This window comes from Ostrinia nubilalis, chromosome 4, assembly GCF_963855985.1.
Source record: "Ostrinia nubilalis chromosome 4, ilOstNubi1.1, whole genome shotgun sequence".
In the NCBI taxonomy this organism is placed as follows: domain Eukaryota; kingdom Metazoa; phylum Arthropoda; class Insecta; order Lepidoptera; family Crambidae; genus Ostrinia; species Ostrinia nubilalis.
Genome location: NC_087091.1, coordinates 9,429,416 through 9,451,611, shown reverse-complemented (window position 1 = coordinate 9,451,611; position 22,196 = coordinate 9,429,416). Strand labels below are relative to the sequence as shown.

Genomic DNA, 22,196 nt, shown 5'->3' with positions numbered 1-22,196 from the left:
TTAGGAGATATCGCAGTTTTAAAATATCATCGCAGCAAGATAATGATCAAGTACTGCGCGCGCCACTGATGGATCAATGCACAGCCTAAACCGCTGATCGTAGAGACCTGAAACTTGGACGGTGTGTTCTTTGTAAGACGTAAGCATCTGATAAGAACGGATTTTCCAAAATTCTACCTCTAAGGAGGCAGAACTGACGGCCGATGGGGCAGCAAGGTTCTGGAATGGAGGCCACGTACCGGAAAACGCAGCGTGGGACGTCCACCCACAAGGTGGACCGATGACCTGATAAAGGTAGCGGGAAGGCGCTGGATGCAGGCCGCTACCAACCGTGCGATGTGGAAGTCATTGGGGGAGGCCTATGTTCAGCAGTGGACGTCCTGTGGCTGAAATGATGATGATGATGATGATGAAGGAGGTAAAATGGGGAGAGCAAAGTTTGTATGGGATAACGCGATTCCTTCGTTTAATCTACTTCAAACTTCGCATAAGCATTCTATAACAGAATTAATGGAAGATGTGTTTCGTATTTTAGTGAAATGCACCCCCTAACTATGTTAAAAAGGGGTAGAAAGTTATTTTAGTGGTGATTTGTTTCAAAGTTGATATTAATTACTCATTAGTGCATTTTTTTTACAATCATGTCATGTTAAAGACTATCATACTCTAGGGGCCTCCACTTAACCTCGGAGTGGGTGCCCGCTGCGTGCGCTCGCCTAACAATGCATAGTAATGCATGACGGTCAATTCATGCCGCGGGCACCTGCTTGCGCTGTATACATAAACTCATTTTCGCGCGAGAGTTTTGGCGGAGGCCCTTGAGGTAGTGGGAGTAGTCTTGAGGAAAAGCTCCTTCTCCCACGGCCAGTGGCATGCTAGAAGCTTGGTGATTCTAGCACCCGTAGGAAAATAAAAAAAAAAGTTTACCAATAATACTGCGGTAGGAGTAGTTTTCAATTTCGTTGTAAAAAGATAATACCACCGATCAAAGGCCGAGCTGCATATTCATAAAATATAAGAAAATTTATTTTCATGTTTATTTAACCTTTAAGATTTTTATATTTTATAAGTATTCAAACATTTAGATAATAACGTTAAAAACATTTAAAAATCGTATGAGAACGTTTTCGACTTCTCCGCGGACGAAGTCGAGGGCAAAAGCTATTTGTAAAATAATTAGACTAAATTATTATAAGTGCCTACCCAAAGTCATTATTCCACGCGGACGAAGTCGCGGGCACAGCTAGTAAAAAGATAAATCAACTTTAGGATTTTTTTGCGCAAGGAAAACTTCTATTCAGGGACGCTACAAATCAAAAACCTCACCCATTGTTTGTCTTAATGCAAATTTTATAGACATAAATCAACAAATTATATTTTGTGATACGAAATACTCCAGATGGTTCAAAGTAATAATCGTTAATATATTTTAATCTCATTCACGATCTAAATGAAACCTAGATTTTATGGCTATTAAATTAGTTTGGGTTTCATCCCGGCAGTTACTCGTATTTGAAACTTCTGAAATTCATAATTAACGTTAAGGCGTCTAAAACGGAATATAAATATAAATATCCTTGGACATTTTACACTGCGCCCTCTAGTCCCAAACTAAGCATAGCTTGTATTATAGGTACTAGACAACGGATATAAACATACTTAAATACTTTTTTTGTAAATACATGCATATTATACAATATACATAGAAAACACCCAGACCCGTCACAGAAATTAAAATTCATCATTTCAATTTCTGCCCGGCCGGGAATCGAACCCCTCTCGGCATAGTAGTCCGTTCTGAACCACTACACCAAACGGCCGGAATGTCGTTCTACTTTTCAATGGAAAATATTTCGTACCTTTATTTTTTGATGGATTAGGTACAGAGCGATTACAGCAGGCGAAGTTTTTGTCATATTGAAATGTTTACCGAATGAACAACGCAGTTTATTATTGTAAAATACCGACTACCATCGATCACGCAACCGATGCACTCGAATAATTGTGTAATTGTACAAATCAAAGGACAATGACCAAAAATGTATGGAGTGTGGTCCAAATGTCCACCACTAACGAGACCTATGTAATAAAATAGTCGTGAACGTCAGAATGGCGGGTGTATGGTCACAGAAATGAATAATATAAATATGAATTTTTAATACCTGAGGTGTACCTTTATGTACCTTTAGTTATTAATTTTGTACTTCCCTTATACGGGAACAATTTAAATTACAAAATGAGCCGCCAACCTGATATCAGGTTGGCGGGTGTATGCTGAAATTGGACGAAACAGGTAAGTTATGGTTTTCTTATATTTACCATTATTTAGTACCTCAAATGTACCTCACAAATATATTATGATAAACCAAATGCGACGAACAATTAACGAGAAAATTGATACGAAAAATTTGATGTCCACCATTTTTTTGATGGCCACCATTTCTTTTAACAAGTTAGAAAGTTGACACTGACACAGATAATACATACCATACAGATATTTTTTAAGTCTGTTTTTTATGGCATGCACACTTGTGCATTTGCCAATGCCAATACTTTCCTAAAATCTAAAAGTATTGATAGTAGCGCCCTGCTGTAAATGTCATAAGGTTGTCCAACGTGGCAATAATAGGGATGTTGACTGGGTAATGAAATCGAAATTCTATTCAGTCCGTCAGACAGATAATAAAAATATTTTGGAGACATTTTTTTTTCATAATCTAATAATTACAGTATTATATTGAGTTGAAATGTCGCGTGACGTCACTTTTGAGTAAAAAATCTACTCAAGCGTGACGTAACGCGCCATTTCAACTCGATGAAGGACTGTTATTATTTAATTATGAAAGAAAATAAAAAATATGAGTTTAATATTTTCTAATATCTGTCTGACGGACAAATAATTGAAATTTTGTCATTTAGACTATTGGAACTATTATTCGTGACATCGTATTCGTCTTCTTCTTCTGATTTTATTGTCTTTTCTCCTTCGTCTTCTTTTCTTATTCTTTTTCCCATGGTTCTTCTCATTATTATTATTATCTTCTTCTGTCTTCATTTCTTGTTTTTTTTTGTCTTATTTCTTCTTCTTTTATCTTCTGTATATTATTATTTTCTTTTTTCTTCGTTTTCTTTTATTTTTTCTTGTTTCTTCTTCTTGATATAATATCTTTATGATAAGAAGAAAGATAAGAAGAATAAAAATAGTAAAAACAAGATGAAATACAGACAGAATAAATGAATGAAGAATAAGACAAAAAAAGGATAAAAAGAAATAAAACATGAGAAGATGAAAGAAAAAAAATAATAAGAAGAAATAAGACGAAAAAAAAACAAAGAAAATTAATTTTATTATGTATCCAACTTATAACGTATTACTTCATTCAGAGCTTCCTCGTTGTGGATAAAAAAATACTAGAAAACGATTCTAAGAACTCCACTTGCATTTTAGTCGGCCGCTTGGTGTAGTGTTTCGAAACGGACTACTATTCCGGAGGTTGCGGGTTCGATTATCGCACATTACAAACAAATTGTATGCATGAACATATTATTTTGTTTGTATTGGACTGGGTGTTTTCTATGTATATGTATGATTTAAAAAGAAAAGCATTTAATATGTTTATATCCGTTGTCTAGTACCTATAGTACAAGCTTTGCTTAGTTTGGGACTAGAAGCGCAGTCTAAAATGTCCAAGGATATTATTTATTTATTATTTCTTATTCTTCAACAGATAATCAAGAGAAAGAGGTATTTATTATAAATTGCTCTTCCAGCATTTCAATTTTATTATTCAATCTTGCTTGATGATTAATAATGATTTTGCTTGATGAAATCTTATCAAGTTTCTTTACATGGTTACAACATTTTCACCATTCCTCTGCACCAATTTGTGAGATTCACCTGTAGGTAAACCTCAATAAAGCTGCTATTAAGAAAGAAAAATACTTAAAAATAAACATAACCCTCTTTCTGACGCAGTCGGGTAATAAACTAAATGTAATCTTAACATTTCAGTCCGACTTATCTGTCAACTCAACGACGTGCTTTAAAATCAAAGATTGAGTTTAAATTACGCCATATTTTACAGTACACATTGAAAACAATATAACTCGCTTGAGTTTTTTTTTATACATATTTTCACAAAAATAACAAATAATCATGAAGATTCACAAAATTTCTGCAGTGGTTGACAAATCTCGTAATTTGTTTTGACAGGTGACAATAAAGCCATAGACAATTTCCTTATGAAAGCCACACTTTTCCAATATTTTTTTTTGCCATGAGATTCTGGTAGACCTATACAGGAGAGCACTTGGCACTACTATCAATCAATACTTTTAAAGGCTAAATGACAAATTTTCAATTATTTGTCCGTCAGACAGATATTAGAAAATATTAAACTCATATTTTTTATTTTCTTTCATAATTAAATAATAACAGTCCTTCATCGAGTTGAAATGGCGCGTTACGTCACGCTTGAGTAGATTTTTTACTCAAAAGTGACGTCACGCGACATTACAACTCAATATAATACTGTAATTATTAGATTATGAAAAAAAAATGTCTCCAAAATATTTTTATTATCTGTCTGACGGACTGAATAGAATTTCGATTTCATTACCCAGTCAACATCCCTATTATTGCCACGTTGGACAACCTTATGACATTTACAGCAGGGCGCTACTATAGATGACCCACGCTGAACTGTCCCACCAAACTCAATGACAGGGGGGCGCTACCATCGTTCAACTATATGGTTTCCAACATGGCAAAAATCTGAACCAGCGATCCGGTATTGACGGTGGCGCCCCACTGTCAATGTCATCGACAGGACAGTCCAGTATTTTGGAACTATATCAATACTTTTAGATTTTAGGAAAGTATTGGCATTGGCAAATGCACAAGTGTGCATGCCATAAAAAACAGACTTAAAAAATATCTACATGGTATGTATTATCTGTGTCAGTGTCAACTTTCTAACTTGTTAAAAGAAATGGTGGCCATCAAAAAAATGGTGGACATCAAATTTTTCGTATCAATTTTCTCGTTAATTATTCGTCGCATTTGGTTTATCATAATATATTTGTGAGGTACATTTGAGGTACTAAATAATGGTAAATATAAGAAAACCATAACTTACCTGTTTCGTCCAATTTCAGCATACACCCGCCAACCTGATATCAGGTTGGCGGCTCATTTTGTAATTTAAATTGTTCCCGTATAAGGGAAGTACAAAATTAATAACTAAAGGTACATAAAGGTACCCCTCAGGTATTAAAAATTCATATTTATATTATTCATTTCTGTGACCATACACCCGCCATTCTGACGTTCACAAATAGTCTACTAAATACTGATTCATTATAACCAAACCGCAATTAAAAATATGCTGTCAGTAAAAAGTTATGACTGAATGAAAAGTCATGTTTTTCACCTTTTCATCCGAAAAATGTTTTTCATATCATTCTGTCCATCGCACATTTTGGATTAATCTATGCATGTTATGTCATGTCGCTTAGTGTGCCGTGTTAGATTCTCGCTAAAAGAAAAAAAATAAGCTCAGAAGAAAGACAACAATATTGGAATTATGGTCGGGTGGTCGCTGCTCCGCCTCTGTTGGTTGTAGGGTGATGTTATATAACCTAAAACCATCCTTGATAAATGGGCTATCCATAAGAAACATAATTTTTCAAATCAGAGCAGTAGTTCCTGAGATTAGCGTGTAAACTACTACAATTTTTCATACGGTCATAACTTTTTACTGACAGCTTATTTTTTTTTCGTCCCATACTGAAATTTAATCTCTATTTAATGGACTATAAGCCAATATAGGTCTCATTAGTGGTGGACATTTGGACCACTTTTGGTCATTGTCCTTTCAGTTGAATATAAAAATGCGTTGAAATCTCAGTAACATCGCTAAGGTGTGCCTAGATGCTAGCCGAGACAATGTGTTTAGTAATCTATTATGTAAGCGCCCATCCCAATCGGTCATTGGGCAACCTTCCTAGGCCAGCGCACGCTGATTTATTCTGTCAACAATACCACTGATATTTGCATTAATAACTATTCAAACTGCGAATATATTATTTAACTGCAAACCAAAATACTGTACTGAATATCTCATGAAAAATAACGCATTCACAAATGTTATCAGAAACGATACTTTACGGACTCTTAATATTGCTTATGAGATTTTTTGAAACATTACAGTGTACATTGGTAATTTGGTACACCTAAAAGGAAATAGGTATTAACTATTACAATTATTGTAGTTTAGTAAATCAATGTATACCTAGGTATTTATTTGTGTAGCACTATTCGCACGTTATTGTTAAACAAGCCTGAAAAACATTTTCAATATGCTAGTCATGCCCTTGCCCGTAAATCTCAGAAACGATATATGTCAGACTTTTAATATTGCTTATACGAGTAAGAATTTTTGTAACATTATACAATAACTTAATGGAAAAACCTAATTACGAGTATACTTACCTAAATCATTCTCTCTCAAATCATATTTAATTAATTTGTGGTAAATAATCTTTCTGTAAATTCCAACTGACTTAATCATAATTTCTTCTTGGTTAATTTCTTAAAAACCACTTGATATTAAGAGTTGACTATAATTGATTAGGGTATCCAGTCCACACGCTGTTTTCAGCAACATTGTCTTGTATTTTTTTCAAAAGTATTATTAGCATGTCTAAGTAGCCCTAAGTTTATAAATAATTATCGTGTGCAAGTAACCCTGAAAAGCTATAGCATTTCCAGTCTCTTAACAATATGTTTTTTTGTTCCAGGCATTGCTAGTATTTATACAAACTAGCGAAGTTAAGCCAGCAAACGAAACGAAGACTGACAAAGCGGAGATACGCGAGGCCCGCACAGGCCGCCAGTACGGGCCTTACGGGCCCTTCGCGTCCTCAGAGAATGAGGTCGTGGTAGACATACAGGACGCCGAGAAGAATCAGTATTATGAAACCAACTATGACACAAGTAAGTTTCTTTCTGTTAAAACCACAACTGTAAAGATACGAGTTTAAATTAACAAAACAACTCCCAACGCCTGTATTCACAAACATTACGATAAGATCTCACAGTGCGCGTGGACGCACAGAGTCACACACGAACCAATCACAGAACTCTATTCAACGCTCTGCGTTCCATTTGCTGCTTCACTTAGAGCAAGCGTCGTTTGTACTGGTGTATAGGCACTTACAGGGCAGGTATGTACAATCCTAGACTGCATCTCATTAACTTCAGGTGCATTTCGGTCAAATACCTGTCTTGTTATGCATAAAAAAGATGAGAGGATGAATAAATAAAGGTTAAGAATGGTGTGTTAAAATTTTTATATTTAATTGTAACCACTACTACGAGTAACTGAGAACTAAATAGGTATGAACGGTTACCGTTTCGTAACCAGTTTCTAGATTTTTATTATAACAAGTTGACATTTAATTCAACGCAAAGTTTTGTATTTTATGGCCTTTGTACCTAAAAAATATGCCTATGTACGAAAACGTTTTTCATAAACGCGTCAATTTTCTGTTGGTATGTAATCAACGTCATTAGAGATTTACAGACTATTGAAGCATACATAATATGGATTTTACGTGTCTGTAAGTTGCTAATATCTCACGTTGGTTTAGTAGGAAATATAATACAATTTCTGAGAAACGGTAAAAATTGTTGGTTTTTCTGAAATACCTAATAATAAAAAGAATTCAATAGCTGCTAACGTTCCACATGTAATGATTCAAATAATGTATAATTCAGGACAAATATAGGTGTACAATAAATAAGAAAGTTCTGTCCCTAATCAAACACAACATTAAGAGTTGTTATCTTCTTTTTAGAATTGCTGTCAGATAAGTAGGTATCTTTTAAGAGGCTTTTTAGCACATTGTCGTTTATCACCTCCCACAATCATTGGAAAAGCTTGGTTTAAGAACTTGATCATCGTTAACAGTTGCACCTTAAATTCGTGGATTCGGTTCCCACCTTAGGCAATTTAATTTTTTCTAGTCATTTGAAATTTCGATTTCGCATCTTTAACTCTACATAATATGAATCTCTTTAATTCCAGGTGCATACGGTTTCGGCTACGACGTCGGTCCGAATGGCCAGTTCCACCACGAGAACCGTGGTCCGGATGGTGTGACTTACGGTTGCTATGGCTACGTCGACCCAGACGGCTACTTGCGAGCCACCCACTACGTGGCCGACAGCCACGGCTACCGGGTCGTAGAGCCAGAGAAGCCCATCGAAGTATGGCCCGAAGAGAAGCACGAGTATGATGAACAGTAAGTCATTTATACCTACACTTCAATATATTAGGACACAACAGTTCAAAGGTTTAGACATGACACTGTCCCTCTCGAGAACACAACAAACATATAGGTTACCGTGAGGGATAAGTTATCAATACATCGGAAAGAAAAAACCAATAAAAAATGCTTCGTTTCTTGTAAAATTAGTGGCTACGCCTGCTGTCGTAGTCGTCTACGACACCAAACAACATTTTAGTAGACTACTCAAACAAGAATCTGGAATTTAGTGTCCTTATTCGTAGTAATTTTTGCTACGCGCGTACAAACTGTTATACTCCCACGGCTTGTAGCAGCAGCGTAGATACATACATATCCTCCCGTTGTATGCACCAATTACTCCTGAAACGCTTTATGCCTAATATTTCATTAATGAATTATATGTATATTAAATTCAATTGTGCTTTGTTGTTGTTTTATGAGTTCAACGACAAATTTTGTTAATACGAAATAATTAATTCCTTAGAATCGGAGAGTGAAAATACTTTACAGTTTAAGGCTGGGTTGCACCATCTTACTTTAACTTTGACAAACGTCAAAAATCTGTCAAACTCCATACAAAAAGCACCGATTATCGTCATAGTTACCGTTAAAGTTAGATGGTGCAACTCAGCCTAAGTGTGGTTTCCATAGAAGTTACCTGTTTGTTCTAAACACTTTACAACTCTGTAATAAAGTGTATTCCAAGAAGCAATACTCAAGCAAAGATTCCAGTTTAGCTGAATTTCAAAATTTTAACTCAAGTTAACTCTTTTCTAGCACGAATTGATACTTAAGCTTGATGGCCCTTGCCATGTAACTAAAATCTACTAGTTCGTATAATAATAATCTTCCTTCTCCCCAGGGCTGCTAACGCGGTGACCGAGAAGGTTCCGGGCCAGATCGTGCCATGGGACAAGCTCTACTTCCCCAAGGGCTGTGGTCGCACTCCCGGCGGAGTGCCGCCCAAGCCGCTGCCGCCCAGGCCGCCGCGCCCGCCGCGCCCGCCTACCGACAGCACGGGGCAGACTAGCAACCCACAACCCGGCGTTACTCACCCAGGACAAGGTAAAATTATAAAAACCAAGTAATCCATGAATTTACGGATTTGTAAGTTAACTAAGTAGCTGATAAATAAGCTGAAAATTACACAGCGTGCTATGGAGAGGGCTCGGTATTTCTTTACGAGATCGAATCAGAAATGAGGAGATCGGTAAACGAACTAAAGTCACTGACATAGCCCGAAGGATTAGCAGATGCGGCAAACCTCCTGGTTAGATTACGAAAATTACTAAATGTATGGGCTCGTTCCCCAATGCGTTTGAAATGCAAATTACTTTGAACGGATCTGTTTTTTGCAGGACGCTACAAACGGGATGTTTGCAAGTGTGAAATTAAATGAAAACACTTATATTATGTATGTATTACTAAACAGGAACCTGCAAAAAAAGTCATGTCTCCGTGGAAACAAGCCCTAACCATATTAATTTATATTTAGGTCAATGAAAACTACGTTAGCTATTTTTCGCAAAATTTCCTACTTATTAAAAAAATAAGTCTTGTACACTAATCGTTATGAAAAAAGTTAAGGCCCTTGGGTCTTGGCTGACTTAAGTACTTAGGTTTACCAGGAATGTCAATAGATCAGTGATTACACTTTGCGAAACTTTTGACATTCAATTTCAAAAGTTGAGCCTAACTTCTTGAGAAAACTTTTAATAGCTGGTAGTCACAATCAAACAATGAAACTTGGTATAATTAGAAAACGGATATACGAGTATATTAATATATTATGAGTATCTCCGAAGTCAAAGATTAAAATCATAGCAAGCAAGCTTAAATCATAGATTAACAAAATAATATTAATCAAAGTTATATCAATAATAACGCCTGGCAGTGAGCAAGCGGCAATTTGATCCTGCAGTGTTTTGTGATACTATGCACAGTAGATGTTTCGAATTTCGACATAATGTACCTATAATAATACGTATCTTTTTGTATCAGTTTTAAAGTTTAGCGTGTATGTTCAAAACTAGCAGTTATACCTAGCGTACCTTTGCAAGAGGTAGAAAGCTATCGTAGAATATAATTTTTATTATTAATTTCCAGGAGGCTCAGGCGGTTCCTACGGCCCTGGAGGACCATCAGGACCTGGTGGTCCCGGTGGGCCATCTGGACCCGGTGGACCCAATGGACCGTATGGCCCTGGTGGACCTAATGGACCCGGAGGACCTAATGGACCTTACGGCCCTGGTGGACCAAATGGACCTGGTGGACCTAACGGCCCTGGTGGACCTAATGGACCTGGAGGTCCTAACGGCCCTAATGGACCTGGTGGTATGTAACTTACAAATAAAAAGAAAATATTTTTTTTTAATGTACATAACTTACCAAATTTTTCTCTAGTTTTACACTAAAATAATTACTTTGAAGTACGCATGTTCAACAATATGATATAGAAATAAATATTCGTGACTGTCGGCCGTTTGGTGTAGTGGTTCAGAACGGACTACTATGCCGAGAGGTCCCGGGTTCGATTCCCGGCCGGGCAGAAATTGAAATGATGAATTTTAATTTCTGTGACGGGTCTGGGTGTTTTCTATGTATAATATGTATGTATTTACAAAAAAAAAAAAGTATTTAAGTATGTTTATCCCGTCGTCTAGTACCCATAGTACAAGCTTTGCTTAGTTTGGGACTAGAGGCGCAGTGTGAAATGTCCAAGGATATTTATATTTATTTATTTATTTCTTATTGTTCAGGACAAGGCGGTTACTACCCAGGACCTCCCGGCACACCTGGTACACCTGGGTCACCTGGGACCCCAGGCAGCCCTGGTGGTCCTGGTGGACCCGGCGGCCCTGGTGGCCCTGGGGGCCCTAGCGGACCCGGCGGACAAGGACAAGGCCCTTACTATCCAGGTAACTTAACACTGTTGAAATAAGAATAAAAATAAGTTTCTTTAATTTAGGTTAATTATTATTTTAACCAAAAATATCCATAGATAGCAAGAAGCGCTTGCATTCAGCATCACTGAAAAGTAGAGCTACAATTTATAGGTATCTAACCATTATAGGCTATTATGATTATAAATCGGCGTTTTTTATTAATTTACTTGAAAACTAGTTCTTGGTTTCATTACAAAGTTAGCACCTTAGCACTCCTGTTTTATAGGCGAATGCACGGACAAATCCGTGTACTAAATATTATCGGCTAATTAAATGATATGAATAGTTAAACAAATAAATAAATACGATTAAATTTTTTAATCACAGGACAAGGCGGTTACTACCCTGGCACACCCGGAACCCCCGGAACCCCCGGTAGCCCTGGCACTCCCGGTTCTCCTGGCGGCCCAGGCGGACCCGGAGGCCCAGGTGGTCCCGGCTCAGGCGGTTACTACCCAGGTAGAATTTTGCCTACTATGTATCCGAAGTAAACAAAAAAATACATACTGATTTATCAAATTTACATAAAATTGAATGCCCTATGTTAGATATTTTCTATTCTGTAAAAATGTTCTGAATATCACATAAAAGGTGCGACACCAATCTAAATCATTGATGTACTACTGAAACTACTGTTGTACTACCTAGATTATTCATTCCAGGAGGACCCAGTGGCCCATCTGGACCTGGCGGACCCGGCGGACCTTCAGGACCTGGAGGCCCAAGTGGACCAGGTACATTTTTATTTAGTATGCACAAATGTACCTTTACATTGTGACATCTAATGTTATAATACGTGCTAAAATGAACTATAGTCCCACTAATGCGCTGTCGATTTTATAATAGCGAAATATTTTTTTAATATTACAATTATCTATTCTATCAGTAAAATATACCACATCTTATCCTGATACAAATGTTTTTAAATTCGTTCCATTTGTCTGAGTTGCACCACCTTACTTTAACTTCAACAAATTTAATGTCTGATGTCAAACTCAATACAAAACACGCCGGTTACTGTTTAAGTTAGGTAGTGCAACTCAGCCTAAGTGTTTGCTGTCAAAGTTTAAAAAATATTATATTATTCCAGGATACTACCCGGGAACACCCGGCACTCCCGGTACTCCCGGCTCACCCGGTTCACCAGGTGGACCCGGAGGCCCTGGCGGCCCAGGCGGCCCAGGAGGACCACCCGGTTCAGGCTACTACCCAGGTAAACATTTCTACCATATACCTACATAGGTAAATACTTTAGTTGTTTAGATAAATGAAACCAAATTTAACAGAGTCAAATAAAGTGAAATTGTAACCTCTAGAGTCTAGACCCACTAGAAAAGAAAGAAAAAATATTTTTTGGTTTATAATTTTATAATATTTACAATATGATTGATAACAATAAATATAATTTATTGTAGACCTGGAAACACAAACCAATAGAAATACAAAAAAGAGAACATAATTTAGGTATTCTTATCGCTATGAAGTAACTTCTTTCATTCTACTGTCCTTTTCCTAAGTTGCGTACAGTTGTTACAATTTTATTACGATTTTAATGAATGATTTGTTCAGAAAATATATTCTTGTCTCATTTGTACTCAAAGGTCAAGGCGGTTACTACCCTGGCACACCCGGAACTCCCGGATCTCCCGGCACCCCTGGCAGTCCTGGCAGCCCCGGCGGCCCAGGCGGCCCAGGTGGCCCAGGCGGACCTGGTGTAGGCGGTGGAAGCTACCCCGGACAACCAGGAAAACCTGGTGGACCAGGTATGTAGTGAAATTATTACATCTGAGTAACCTAACCGAAAACCTAACATTCTGCAAACCTAAATAACTTTCCATAAACCTAACTAAGAAAAAAATGAAAATTCAGCTTTCGTTCCTGTATAACCTAGTTTTGTTTTAAACTTTCATGGTCACTAACATAATTATTATTACTGACGGGATTGCTACCATGTAAAGTATTTACCTATACTTTAGTTGTGTAGTTAATGAAACCAAACTTAACATAGTCAAATAAAGTTAAATTGTGAATGATTTGTTCAGAAATTATATTCTTGTCTCATTTGTACCCAAAGGTCAAGGCGGTTACTACCCTGGCACACCCGGAAGTCCCGGATCTCCCGGCACCCCTGGTAGTCCTGGCAGCCCCGGCGGCCCAGGCGGCCCGGGTGGCCCAGGCGGACCTGGTGTAGGCGGTGGAAGCTACCCCGGACAACCAGGAAAACCTGGTGGACCAGGTATGTAGTGAAATTATTACTCTGAGTAACCTAACCAAAAACCTAACATTCTTCAAACCAAAATAACTTGCCATAAACCTAAGAAATAAATAAAAATTCAGCTTTCGTTCCTGTATTACCTTTAAGTTAAAGTAAAGACCACTTATAAATCAACGTCCTGCTCTCATATTATCTGATTTGACTGTCCCAACATACAGCTATAAATTATTTCAATAATATCCTAATCGAAAATAACTTATCGAAAAGCAACATACTCGTAAATAAATAAATAACACGAATACTCGCATTAACTTAGTATTATTATGCACTGTTAAAGGACAACCTGGCACTCCTGGTCGCCCCGGTACTCCAGGATCACCCGGCACCCCAGGTTCACCCGGCACCCCAGGCTCACCTGGTACCCCAGGAGGCCCAGGCCAACCAGGATACCCAGGCCAAACAGGACAACCAGGAGGCCCTGGAAAGCCTGGATACCCAGGAACACCAGGACAACCAGGACAGCCAGGAAGTCCCGGGCAACCTGGACAGCCTGGTTACCCAGGACAACCGGGACATTACCCAGGACAACCAGGACAGCCAGGAGGCCCTGGACAGCCTGGCACACCAGGACACCCAGGACAACCCGGACAACCTGGCTACCCAGGACAACCAGGTCACCCAGGAACACCAGGACAGCCAGGACAACCTGGCTACCCAGGACAACCAGGTCACCCAGGTCAACCCGGACAACCTGGCTACCCAGGTCAACCAGGTCAGCCAGGAACACCAGGACAGCCAGGAGGCCCAGGACAACCAGGACAACCAGGACAGCCAGGACAACCTAGCTACCCAGGACAACCAGGTCACCCAGGACAACCCGGACAACCTGGCTACCCAGGTCAACCAGGACAGCCAGGAGGCCCAGGACAACCAGGACAACCCGGACAACCTGGTAAACCCGGAACACCTGGTCAACCAGGCGGCCCAGGTCAACCTGGCTACCCAGGACAACCCGGACAACCTGGCTACCCAGGACAACCCGGACAGCCAGGAGGCCCAGGACAACCTGGCTACCCAGGACAACCAGGTCAGCCAGGACAACCTGGTAAACCAGGAACACCTGGTCAACCAGGCGGACCAGGACAACCAGGACAACCAGGACAGCCAGGACAACCTGGCTACCCAGGACAACCAGGTCACCCAGGACAACCCGGACAACCTGGCTACCCAGGTCAACCAGGTCAGCCAGGAACACCAGGACAGCCAGGAGGCCCAGGACAACCAGGACAACCCGGACAACCTGGTAAACCCGGAACACCTGGTCAACCAGGCGGCCCAGGTCAACCTGGCTACCCAGGACAACCCGGACAACCTGGCTACCCAGGACAACCCGGACAGCCTGGAGGCCCAGGACAACCTGGCTACCCAGGTCAACCAGGTCAGCCAGGACAACCTGGTAAACCAGGAACACCTGGTCAACCAGGCGGACCAGGTCAACCAGGACAACCCGGACAACCTGGTTATCCAGGACAACCAGGACACCCAGGACAACCCGGACAACCTGGCTACCCAGGACAACCAGGTCACCCAGGAACACCAGGACAGCCAGGAGGCCCAGGCCAACCAGGACAGCCAGGACAACCCGGACAACCTGGCTACCCAGGTCAACCAGGTCAGCCAGGACAACCTGGTAAACCAGGAACACCTGGTCAACCAGGCGGACCAGGTCAACCAGGACAACCTGGTTACCCAGGAAAACCAGGACACCCAGGACAACCCGGACAACCTGGCTACCCAGGACAACCAGGTCACCCAGGAACACCAGGACAGCCAGGAGGCCCAGGCCAACCAGGACAGCCAGGACAACCTGGCTACCCAGGACAACCAAGTCACCCAGGACAACCCGGACAACCTGGCTACCCAGGTCAACCAGGTCAGCCAGGAACACCAGGACAGCCAGGAGGCCCAGGCCAACCAGGACAGCCAGGACAACCTGGCTACCCAGGACAACCTGGCTACCCAGGACAACCAGGACACCCAGGACAACCCGGACAACCTGGCTACCCAGGTCAACCAGGTCAGCCAGGAACTCCAGGACAGCCAGGAGGCCCAGGCCAACCAGGACTGCCCGGACAACCTGGTAAACCCGGAACACCTGGTCAACCAGGCGGCCCAGGTCAACAAGGATACCCAGGGCAACCCGGACAACCTGGCTACCCAGGACAACCAGGGCAGCCAGGAACACCAGGACAGCCAGGAGGCCCAGGACTACCAGGACAACCCGGACAACCTGGTAAACCCGGAACACCTGGTCAACCAGGCGGCCCAGGTCAACAAGGATACCCAGGACAACCAGGCCACCCAGGACAACCCGGACAACCTAGCTACCCAGGTCAACCAGGTCAGCCAGGAACACCAGGACAGCCAGGAGGCCCAGGACAACCAGGACAGCCAGGACAACCTGGCTACCCAGGACAACCAGGACACCCAGGACAACCCGGACAACCTGGCTACCCAGGTCAACCAGGTCAGCCAGGAACACCAGGACAGCCAGGAGGCCCAGGACAACTAGGACAACCCGGACAACCTGGTAAACCCGGAACACCTGGTCAACCAGGCGGCCCAGGTCAACAAGGATACCCAGGACAACCCGGACAACCTGGCTACCCAGGACAACCAGGTCAGCCAGGAACACCAGGACAGCCAGGAGGCCCAGGACAACCAGGACAGCCAGGACAACCTGGCTACCCAGGACAACCAGGACACCCAGGACAACCCGGGCAACCTGGCTACCCAGGACAACCAGGTCAGCCAGGAGGCCCTGGACAGCCTGGCACACCAGGACACCCAGGACAACCCGAACAACCTGGCTACCCAGGACAACCAGGTCAGCCAGGAACACCAGGACAGCCAGGAGGCCCAGGCCAACCAGGACAGCCCGGACAGCCAGGTTACCCAGGACAACCAGGTCAACCAGGCGGCCCAGATCAACCAGGACACCCAGGGCAACCCGGACAACCTAGCTACCCAGGACAACCTGGACAGCCAGGACAACCTGGTAAACCCGGTACACCTGGTCAACCAGGACACCCAGGAATACCAGGACAGCCAGGACAACCAGGACAGTCAGGTTACCCAGGACAACCAGGTCAGCCAGGAGGCCCTGGACAGCCTGGCACACCAGGACACCCAGGACAACCCGGACAACCTGGCTACCCAGGACAACCAGGTCACCCAGGAACACCAGGACAGCCAGGAGGCCCAGGCCAACCAGGACAGCCCGGACAGCCAGGTTACCCAGGACAACCAGGTCAACCAGGCGGCCCAGGTCAACCAGGACACCCAGGACAACCCGGACAACCTGGCTACCCAGGACAACCCGGACAACAAGGACAACCTGGTAAACCGGGAACACCTGGTCAACCAGGCGGACCGGGTCAACCAGGATACCCAGGACAACCCGGACAACCAGGTCAGCCATCAACCCCAGGACAGCCAGGAGGCCCAAGCCAACCAGGACAACCAGGACAACCTGGTAAACCAGGAACACCTGGTCAACCAGGTGGCCCAGGTCAACCAGGATACCCAGGACAACCCGGACAACCAGGACAACCTGTTAAACCCGGAACACCTGGACAACCAGGCGTCCCAGGTCAACCAGGATACCCAGGACAACCCGGACAACCTGGCTACCCAGGACAACCCGGACAACCTGGCTACCCAGGACAACCTGGTCAACCAGGAACACCAGGCCAGCCAGGAGGCCCAAGCCAACCAGGACAGCCAGGACAACCTGGTAAACCCGGAACACCTGGTCAACCAGGCAGCCCAGGTCAACCAGGACACCCAGGACAACCCGGACAACCTGGCTACCCAGGACATCCAGGTCAGCCAGGACAGCCAGGACAACCCGGACAGCCAGGACAGCCAGGTTACCCAGGACAACCAGGTCAGCCAGGAGGCCCTGGACAGCCCGGCACACCAGGACAGCCAGGACAACACGGACAGCCAGGTTACCCAGGACAACCAGGTCAGCCAGGAGGCCCTGGACAGCCAGGACAACCCGGACAGCCAGGTTACCCAGGACAACCAGGTCAGCCAGGAGGCCCTGGACAGTCCGGCACACCAGGATACCCAGGACAACCCGGACAGCAAGGTTACCCAGGACAACCAGGTCAGCCAGGAGGCCCTGGACAGCCCGGCACACCAGGACAGCCAGGACAACCTGGACAACCTGGCTACCCGGGTCAACCAGGTCAGCCAGGAACACCAGGACAGCCAGGAGGCCCAGGCCAACCAGGACAGCCAGGATACCCAGGTTCGTATTTATTTTTTAGATTTATCATTCTACTTCAGAAATAAGCATAGTGAACTCGTTGGGAAAAAATCTATCAAGTTACACTATTACTAGTTAGAACATTTCTGTTTAGCTTATTTTCCCAACCGGTAATTTCAGACAGAAAGTCTTAGATTATTTTTAGATTTTTGACTAACATTTTTATTTGTATTACTCGTATTTGTTTATATTAAAACTAGCTTTCCGCCCGCGGCTTCGCCCGCGTGGAATTTTGTCTGTCACAGAAAAACTATATCGCGCGCGTCCCTGTTTCAAAAACCGGGATAAAAACTATCCTATGTCCTTTTCCGGGACTCAAACTATATCTATGTCAAATTTCATCAAAATCGGTTCAGTGGTTTAGGCGTGAAAGTAAGACAGACAGACAGAGTTATTTTTTCTTTATTTATTTTTCTTTCTTTATAAGCAGCAAGCAATTACAAGAAGTTATAAGATATATATGATGACAGTGGACTTACAAATTAAACGTGTAATGTATTTTGTTTCAGGAGGTGACTCAGAGGGCTCCCCGACTGGCACAGGCGTGCAGCCTCCATACTACCCACCGCCTGCGGGACAAATGCCTCCCTTCCCTATCTACGTCATTCCATACCCACTGCCAATCGTGCCCAGTCCCTCAACTTGTCCGTGCTACCTTCTAAACCCCGGCAAGAACGACTCTTCTGCAACGGCACCAGGCCATCCCCAAGCGCCTCAAGCTCCCCCCTCCCAGGCTCCACCCAATAGCATGGCCCCGGCATATGCACCCTACGGCATCATAGGATTCGTCCCAGTTGTTTTCGTCCCATACTGTCCCGGCAACGCTACAGGAATGAACTCGGCACAACAAAACTTCCCCAACGCTGTCCCAGTGCCGTACAACTGCGCTCAATGTCAAGCGAGCAGCGACGTCTACAAATACCTAGGCAGGTTGAACGGAGGACGCAGCGCTAACTTTGGCGACTTGAAGGAAATCAAATCCTTCACTGAATTAGAAAATCTCCTCATGAACGAGATTAAACCGATGAAAAAGGGTTTACGTAGAATAGCAGTGCGCTCCAGAGCACTTACCGGCGAAACGAACGATAAGGCAAAAAATAAGCAATAGATATTTTGATAGAATTCCATCAGAATGAAATGTTATTAACATAAGAACAATTTTGAGATTGCCCGATAATATTGTTCTTGGACGATCTCAAAATTTTGGTACGATGACGGGCCTTTATTTATAAATAATTTTAAGTACGACGTAAAATATCTACCTACCTACACATAAAAATGAGACGATGTTGTACAAAATTGTATACTTGTATAAATAGATGTACGTATTCAATAATCTCAGTAAAAAAATCGTCTCAAAATGCATTATATTCTTATGTATTTCAAATTTTATAATGTGTACAAAAATAAATATTCTGTTGCCATTTTAGTAAAATTTAATGCCTCAATAAATAATTTAAAAATAATGCATTGTTTTCATTGTATTATGGTTGTAGAATTAGTAAAACCAGGAACTAAATATTATAAACAGATGAACAATAAACCGTTTGAGTGTCCCCGCTCCATGTGGGGCTTCATGGAGCCATTTATTCAGTCGTTTATGCTTAGAGAATATGTGACCTGCATACCGATTTACATTCTTTCAATCAGCACGCACAGAACCACACTAGTTATTTTAACCTTCAATATTCAAATAGGGTCGAAAGTTTACAAGACTTTAGTACTAATTAAACTAATTTTAAACACCCTGTATTACGCTTGTGATATTTTCACCCACGTATTTCATCGCTTAAAATATGAAACAAAAACTATTATTAATGTTCACTTTTAATATTTTTTTCATTCAAGACGCAAGTTGTTAATGATAAAGAGCAACAGTTTCAGAACGTTATTTGAATGGAGGAATTAGTTATACCTAAACCTAACTAATAATTCGGTAGAGGATTGTATTAATAAAACTTGCGTATTATTTTCATTAGTTAAAAGTACATACAAGTTACATGACTGCCATTAGAATACGTGCATATACGACCGTGACTCAATTACACCGACACGGGTCAGCGCGAGGCCCCCTGTACCTACTTGTAGCCTCTTACTGCACCGCAGCGGGCTCTTGACTATTAGAGACATCTACGAAGCGATCACACGTTGATAATGATTGATGCATTCCTTAGGGCGACGTTCCTACTAGGATGCACTTGACTATAAAAAGTTTACGTGCAGTCAGCGTCAAATATTTGGCGACACCCAAAGTAGCCAAAAAGTTAACACAACCTTATTCCAAACTAGCGGCCGCCCGCGACTTCGTACCTACATACCTACGCGTAGATCCCGTTTCACCCTCTTAGGGGTAGAGTTTCGTAAAATCCGTTCTTAGTGAGCACCTACGTTCTAAAAGGAACCCCCATGCAAAATTTGAGACTCCTGCTAGCTAGTTGTTGTAGTTTCTGAGATTTCGTGATGAGTGAGTGAGTCAGTCAATCAGTGACCTTTCGCTTTTATAAATATAGATGTAAACAAAGACGTGTTACGAATTTTTTAGCTACTTTATTGTCTCGAACTAAGTATTTGACGCTGACTGGACAGGATTTTCATGAAAACTTTTTTAGATGTGTTAAGTACCTAATCTGCCCGAGCTACGTGATGAGAATCAAAGGATAGTAGACTTAATAAAAAAATAAGTATTGCAATTGCTATGCATGCAATGCATTATTACATTTTAACACGATTTTCTGTTTAATATTGGGATAGTAGTTTATACAGGTTGTAAAGATTGGAAGAACAATTCACGATTGCAAAGTTCATCTCGGTTCAATTCTAATAACGAAGATTCCCTTACAAGCTACCTCTATACCTACTCGTATACTTAGCCCTTACGAAACAAACAATAGAACTAGTAAACAATTACTCAGCTCAGAGTGACTGTAAAAAACACAATTACGCTATATTCTAATGAACTCAGTCACACCTTAAACGCTTTTCTTGTACTGCAATTAAGTAGCGTTACGCAAATGTAAAGTAACAACTAGTATTTACCCACATAAGTACAAAGTCGTAGGCCAGGTAACACAAGACAAGCTCGCTTAAAGTAACCATAAAAATTCTAAGAACTTTACGTATAAACATACAAATGCGTGGGCGACAGTTTCTATTTTAAGTCGAATACCTACCTAAGATTAATCGCTCTCTAGCATTTCCAAATTCAACCCAAAAAGTTGCCGTTTGCCAGAATCCATGGTAAAATCTTTGGAGGACAAGAAAATGATATCATGGAATACCTAAGAAAGCCTGTCTCTCTACAAAATATTATTTTATTTTTATTTATTAACACCAACAAGACATACTTACACCATTTACGACAATATTATAATATTAAAATCTGTTAATAAAAGATACCTATTTAGCATTTAGCATTGGGTACTTTCACATACATACCTAGTACAGTTTTACAGATTGCAACATTATTTTCCCTAGAGCTGAAACACTTACCAACTTCAGAAGTTTATAACATGGGAAATATACACACAATAATTCCTCATCTGTCCTAGGTTATGTTGTTTGTGATGTATGCTCTGCAGTCTACAGCACAATATGGCAAAAAAGTTTGGTTTTGTCCGTATGCGGTAATGTACTGTATATGGATAAGGATGACAGATGGCCTTGTGAAGACGACCTTCAGCCAACCGAGCGTGAGAGTAATTCAAGACGTCTCTGCAATCATTTCACCGAATTTGTCATACTCTACACACTTCCGTCTACAATCGCGTACAGGTGTAATTTTGGAACAATTTGTGATCGTCACAGCCATTAGTGTTCAAAATCACCGCTTTTAGGAAACGCCCGCAAAGTGCTAATTCATGTTGCATTGCATTAGATTTTTATAATACGTGCAGAGCGTAGGAAAAATCATACTGCCATATTTTTGATTAAGTTTAATCAGTTTCTGTAATTAAAGCACAAACATTTTTACAACTTTAAAATGAAGTACCTAGGTATAAACTATCAGTTGAATTTTCAAAGAGTCTACAAACTTAAATTTTCCCAACTTCGACTGAAACATCAATGAAGGTAGAAAGTCATCTACCCAGCAGATGGCCGTTTTACGGCTGTTTCAGTCGGTACTAAATTAACTTTGTCCAAATCACAATGTAAGGACATACAATAATGTCGAATAACCTACCAGCGAGATTTTACTTAATAATATTAAATTCAATTAATATACTATGTAAGTACGTTTATCTATAGTTTAATATAATTTAATTGTCACTTACCAAAATCAATCGCAAAATTAATTAACGTTTACACGTATCTCCCTTCTTTCAGATAGATTTCCCTTCATATCCTTTTCCCTTTCTTAATTGCTCTACATTTGGTTAATTAATTAAAG

General features: G+C 41.6%; 1 protein-coding gene across 2 annotated transcripts in view; it reads left to right on the top strand.

The window, feature by feature from the left end:
- LOC135088658 (collagen alpha-2(IV) chain-like) overlaps positions 1 to 19,275 on the top strand; it is a 32,673-nt gene extending 13,398 nt beyond the window's left edge. Inside the window, exons 2-14 of one of the 2 annotated variants that reach the window (XM_063983589.1) lie at positions 6,802 to 6,997; positions 8,091 to 8,307; positions 9,176 to 9,378; positions 10,420 to 10,647; positions 11,073 to 11,231; positions 11,586 to 11,717; positions 11,921 to 11,992; positions 12,349 to 12,471; positions 12,860 to 13,021; positions 13,333 to 13,494; positions 13,811 to 16,279; positions 16,361 to 17,791; positions 18,319 to 19,275. In XM_063983589.1, coding sequence (XP_063839659.1) covers positions 6,802 to 6,997; positions 8,091 to 8,307; positions 9,176 to 9,378; positions 10,420 to 10,647; positions 11,073 to 11,231; positions 11,586 to 11,717; positions 11,921 to 11,992; positions 12,349 to 12,471; positions 12,860 to 13,021; positions 13,333 to 13,494; positions 13,811 to 16,279; positions 16,361 to 17,791; positions 18,319 to 18,917 — 6,153 coding nt within the window. In that variant the 3' untranslated portion in view covers positions 18,918 to 19,275. Of the gene's footprint in view, positions 1 to 6,801; positions 6,998 to 8,090; positions 8,308 to 9,175; positions 9,379 to 10,419; positions 10,648 to 11,072; positions 11,232 to 11,585; positions 11,718 to 11,920; positions 11,993 to 12,348; positions 12,472 to 12,859; positions 13,022 to 13,332; positions 13,495 to 13,810; positions 17,792 to 18,318 lie in introns of both variants that reach the window. The other variant, XM_063983588.1, reaches the window with a different exon arrangement.
- The last annotated feature ends 2,921 nt before the right edge of the window (positions 19,276 to 22,196 follow it).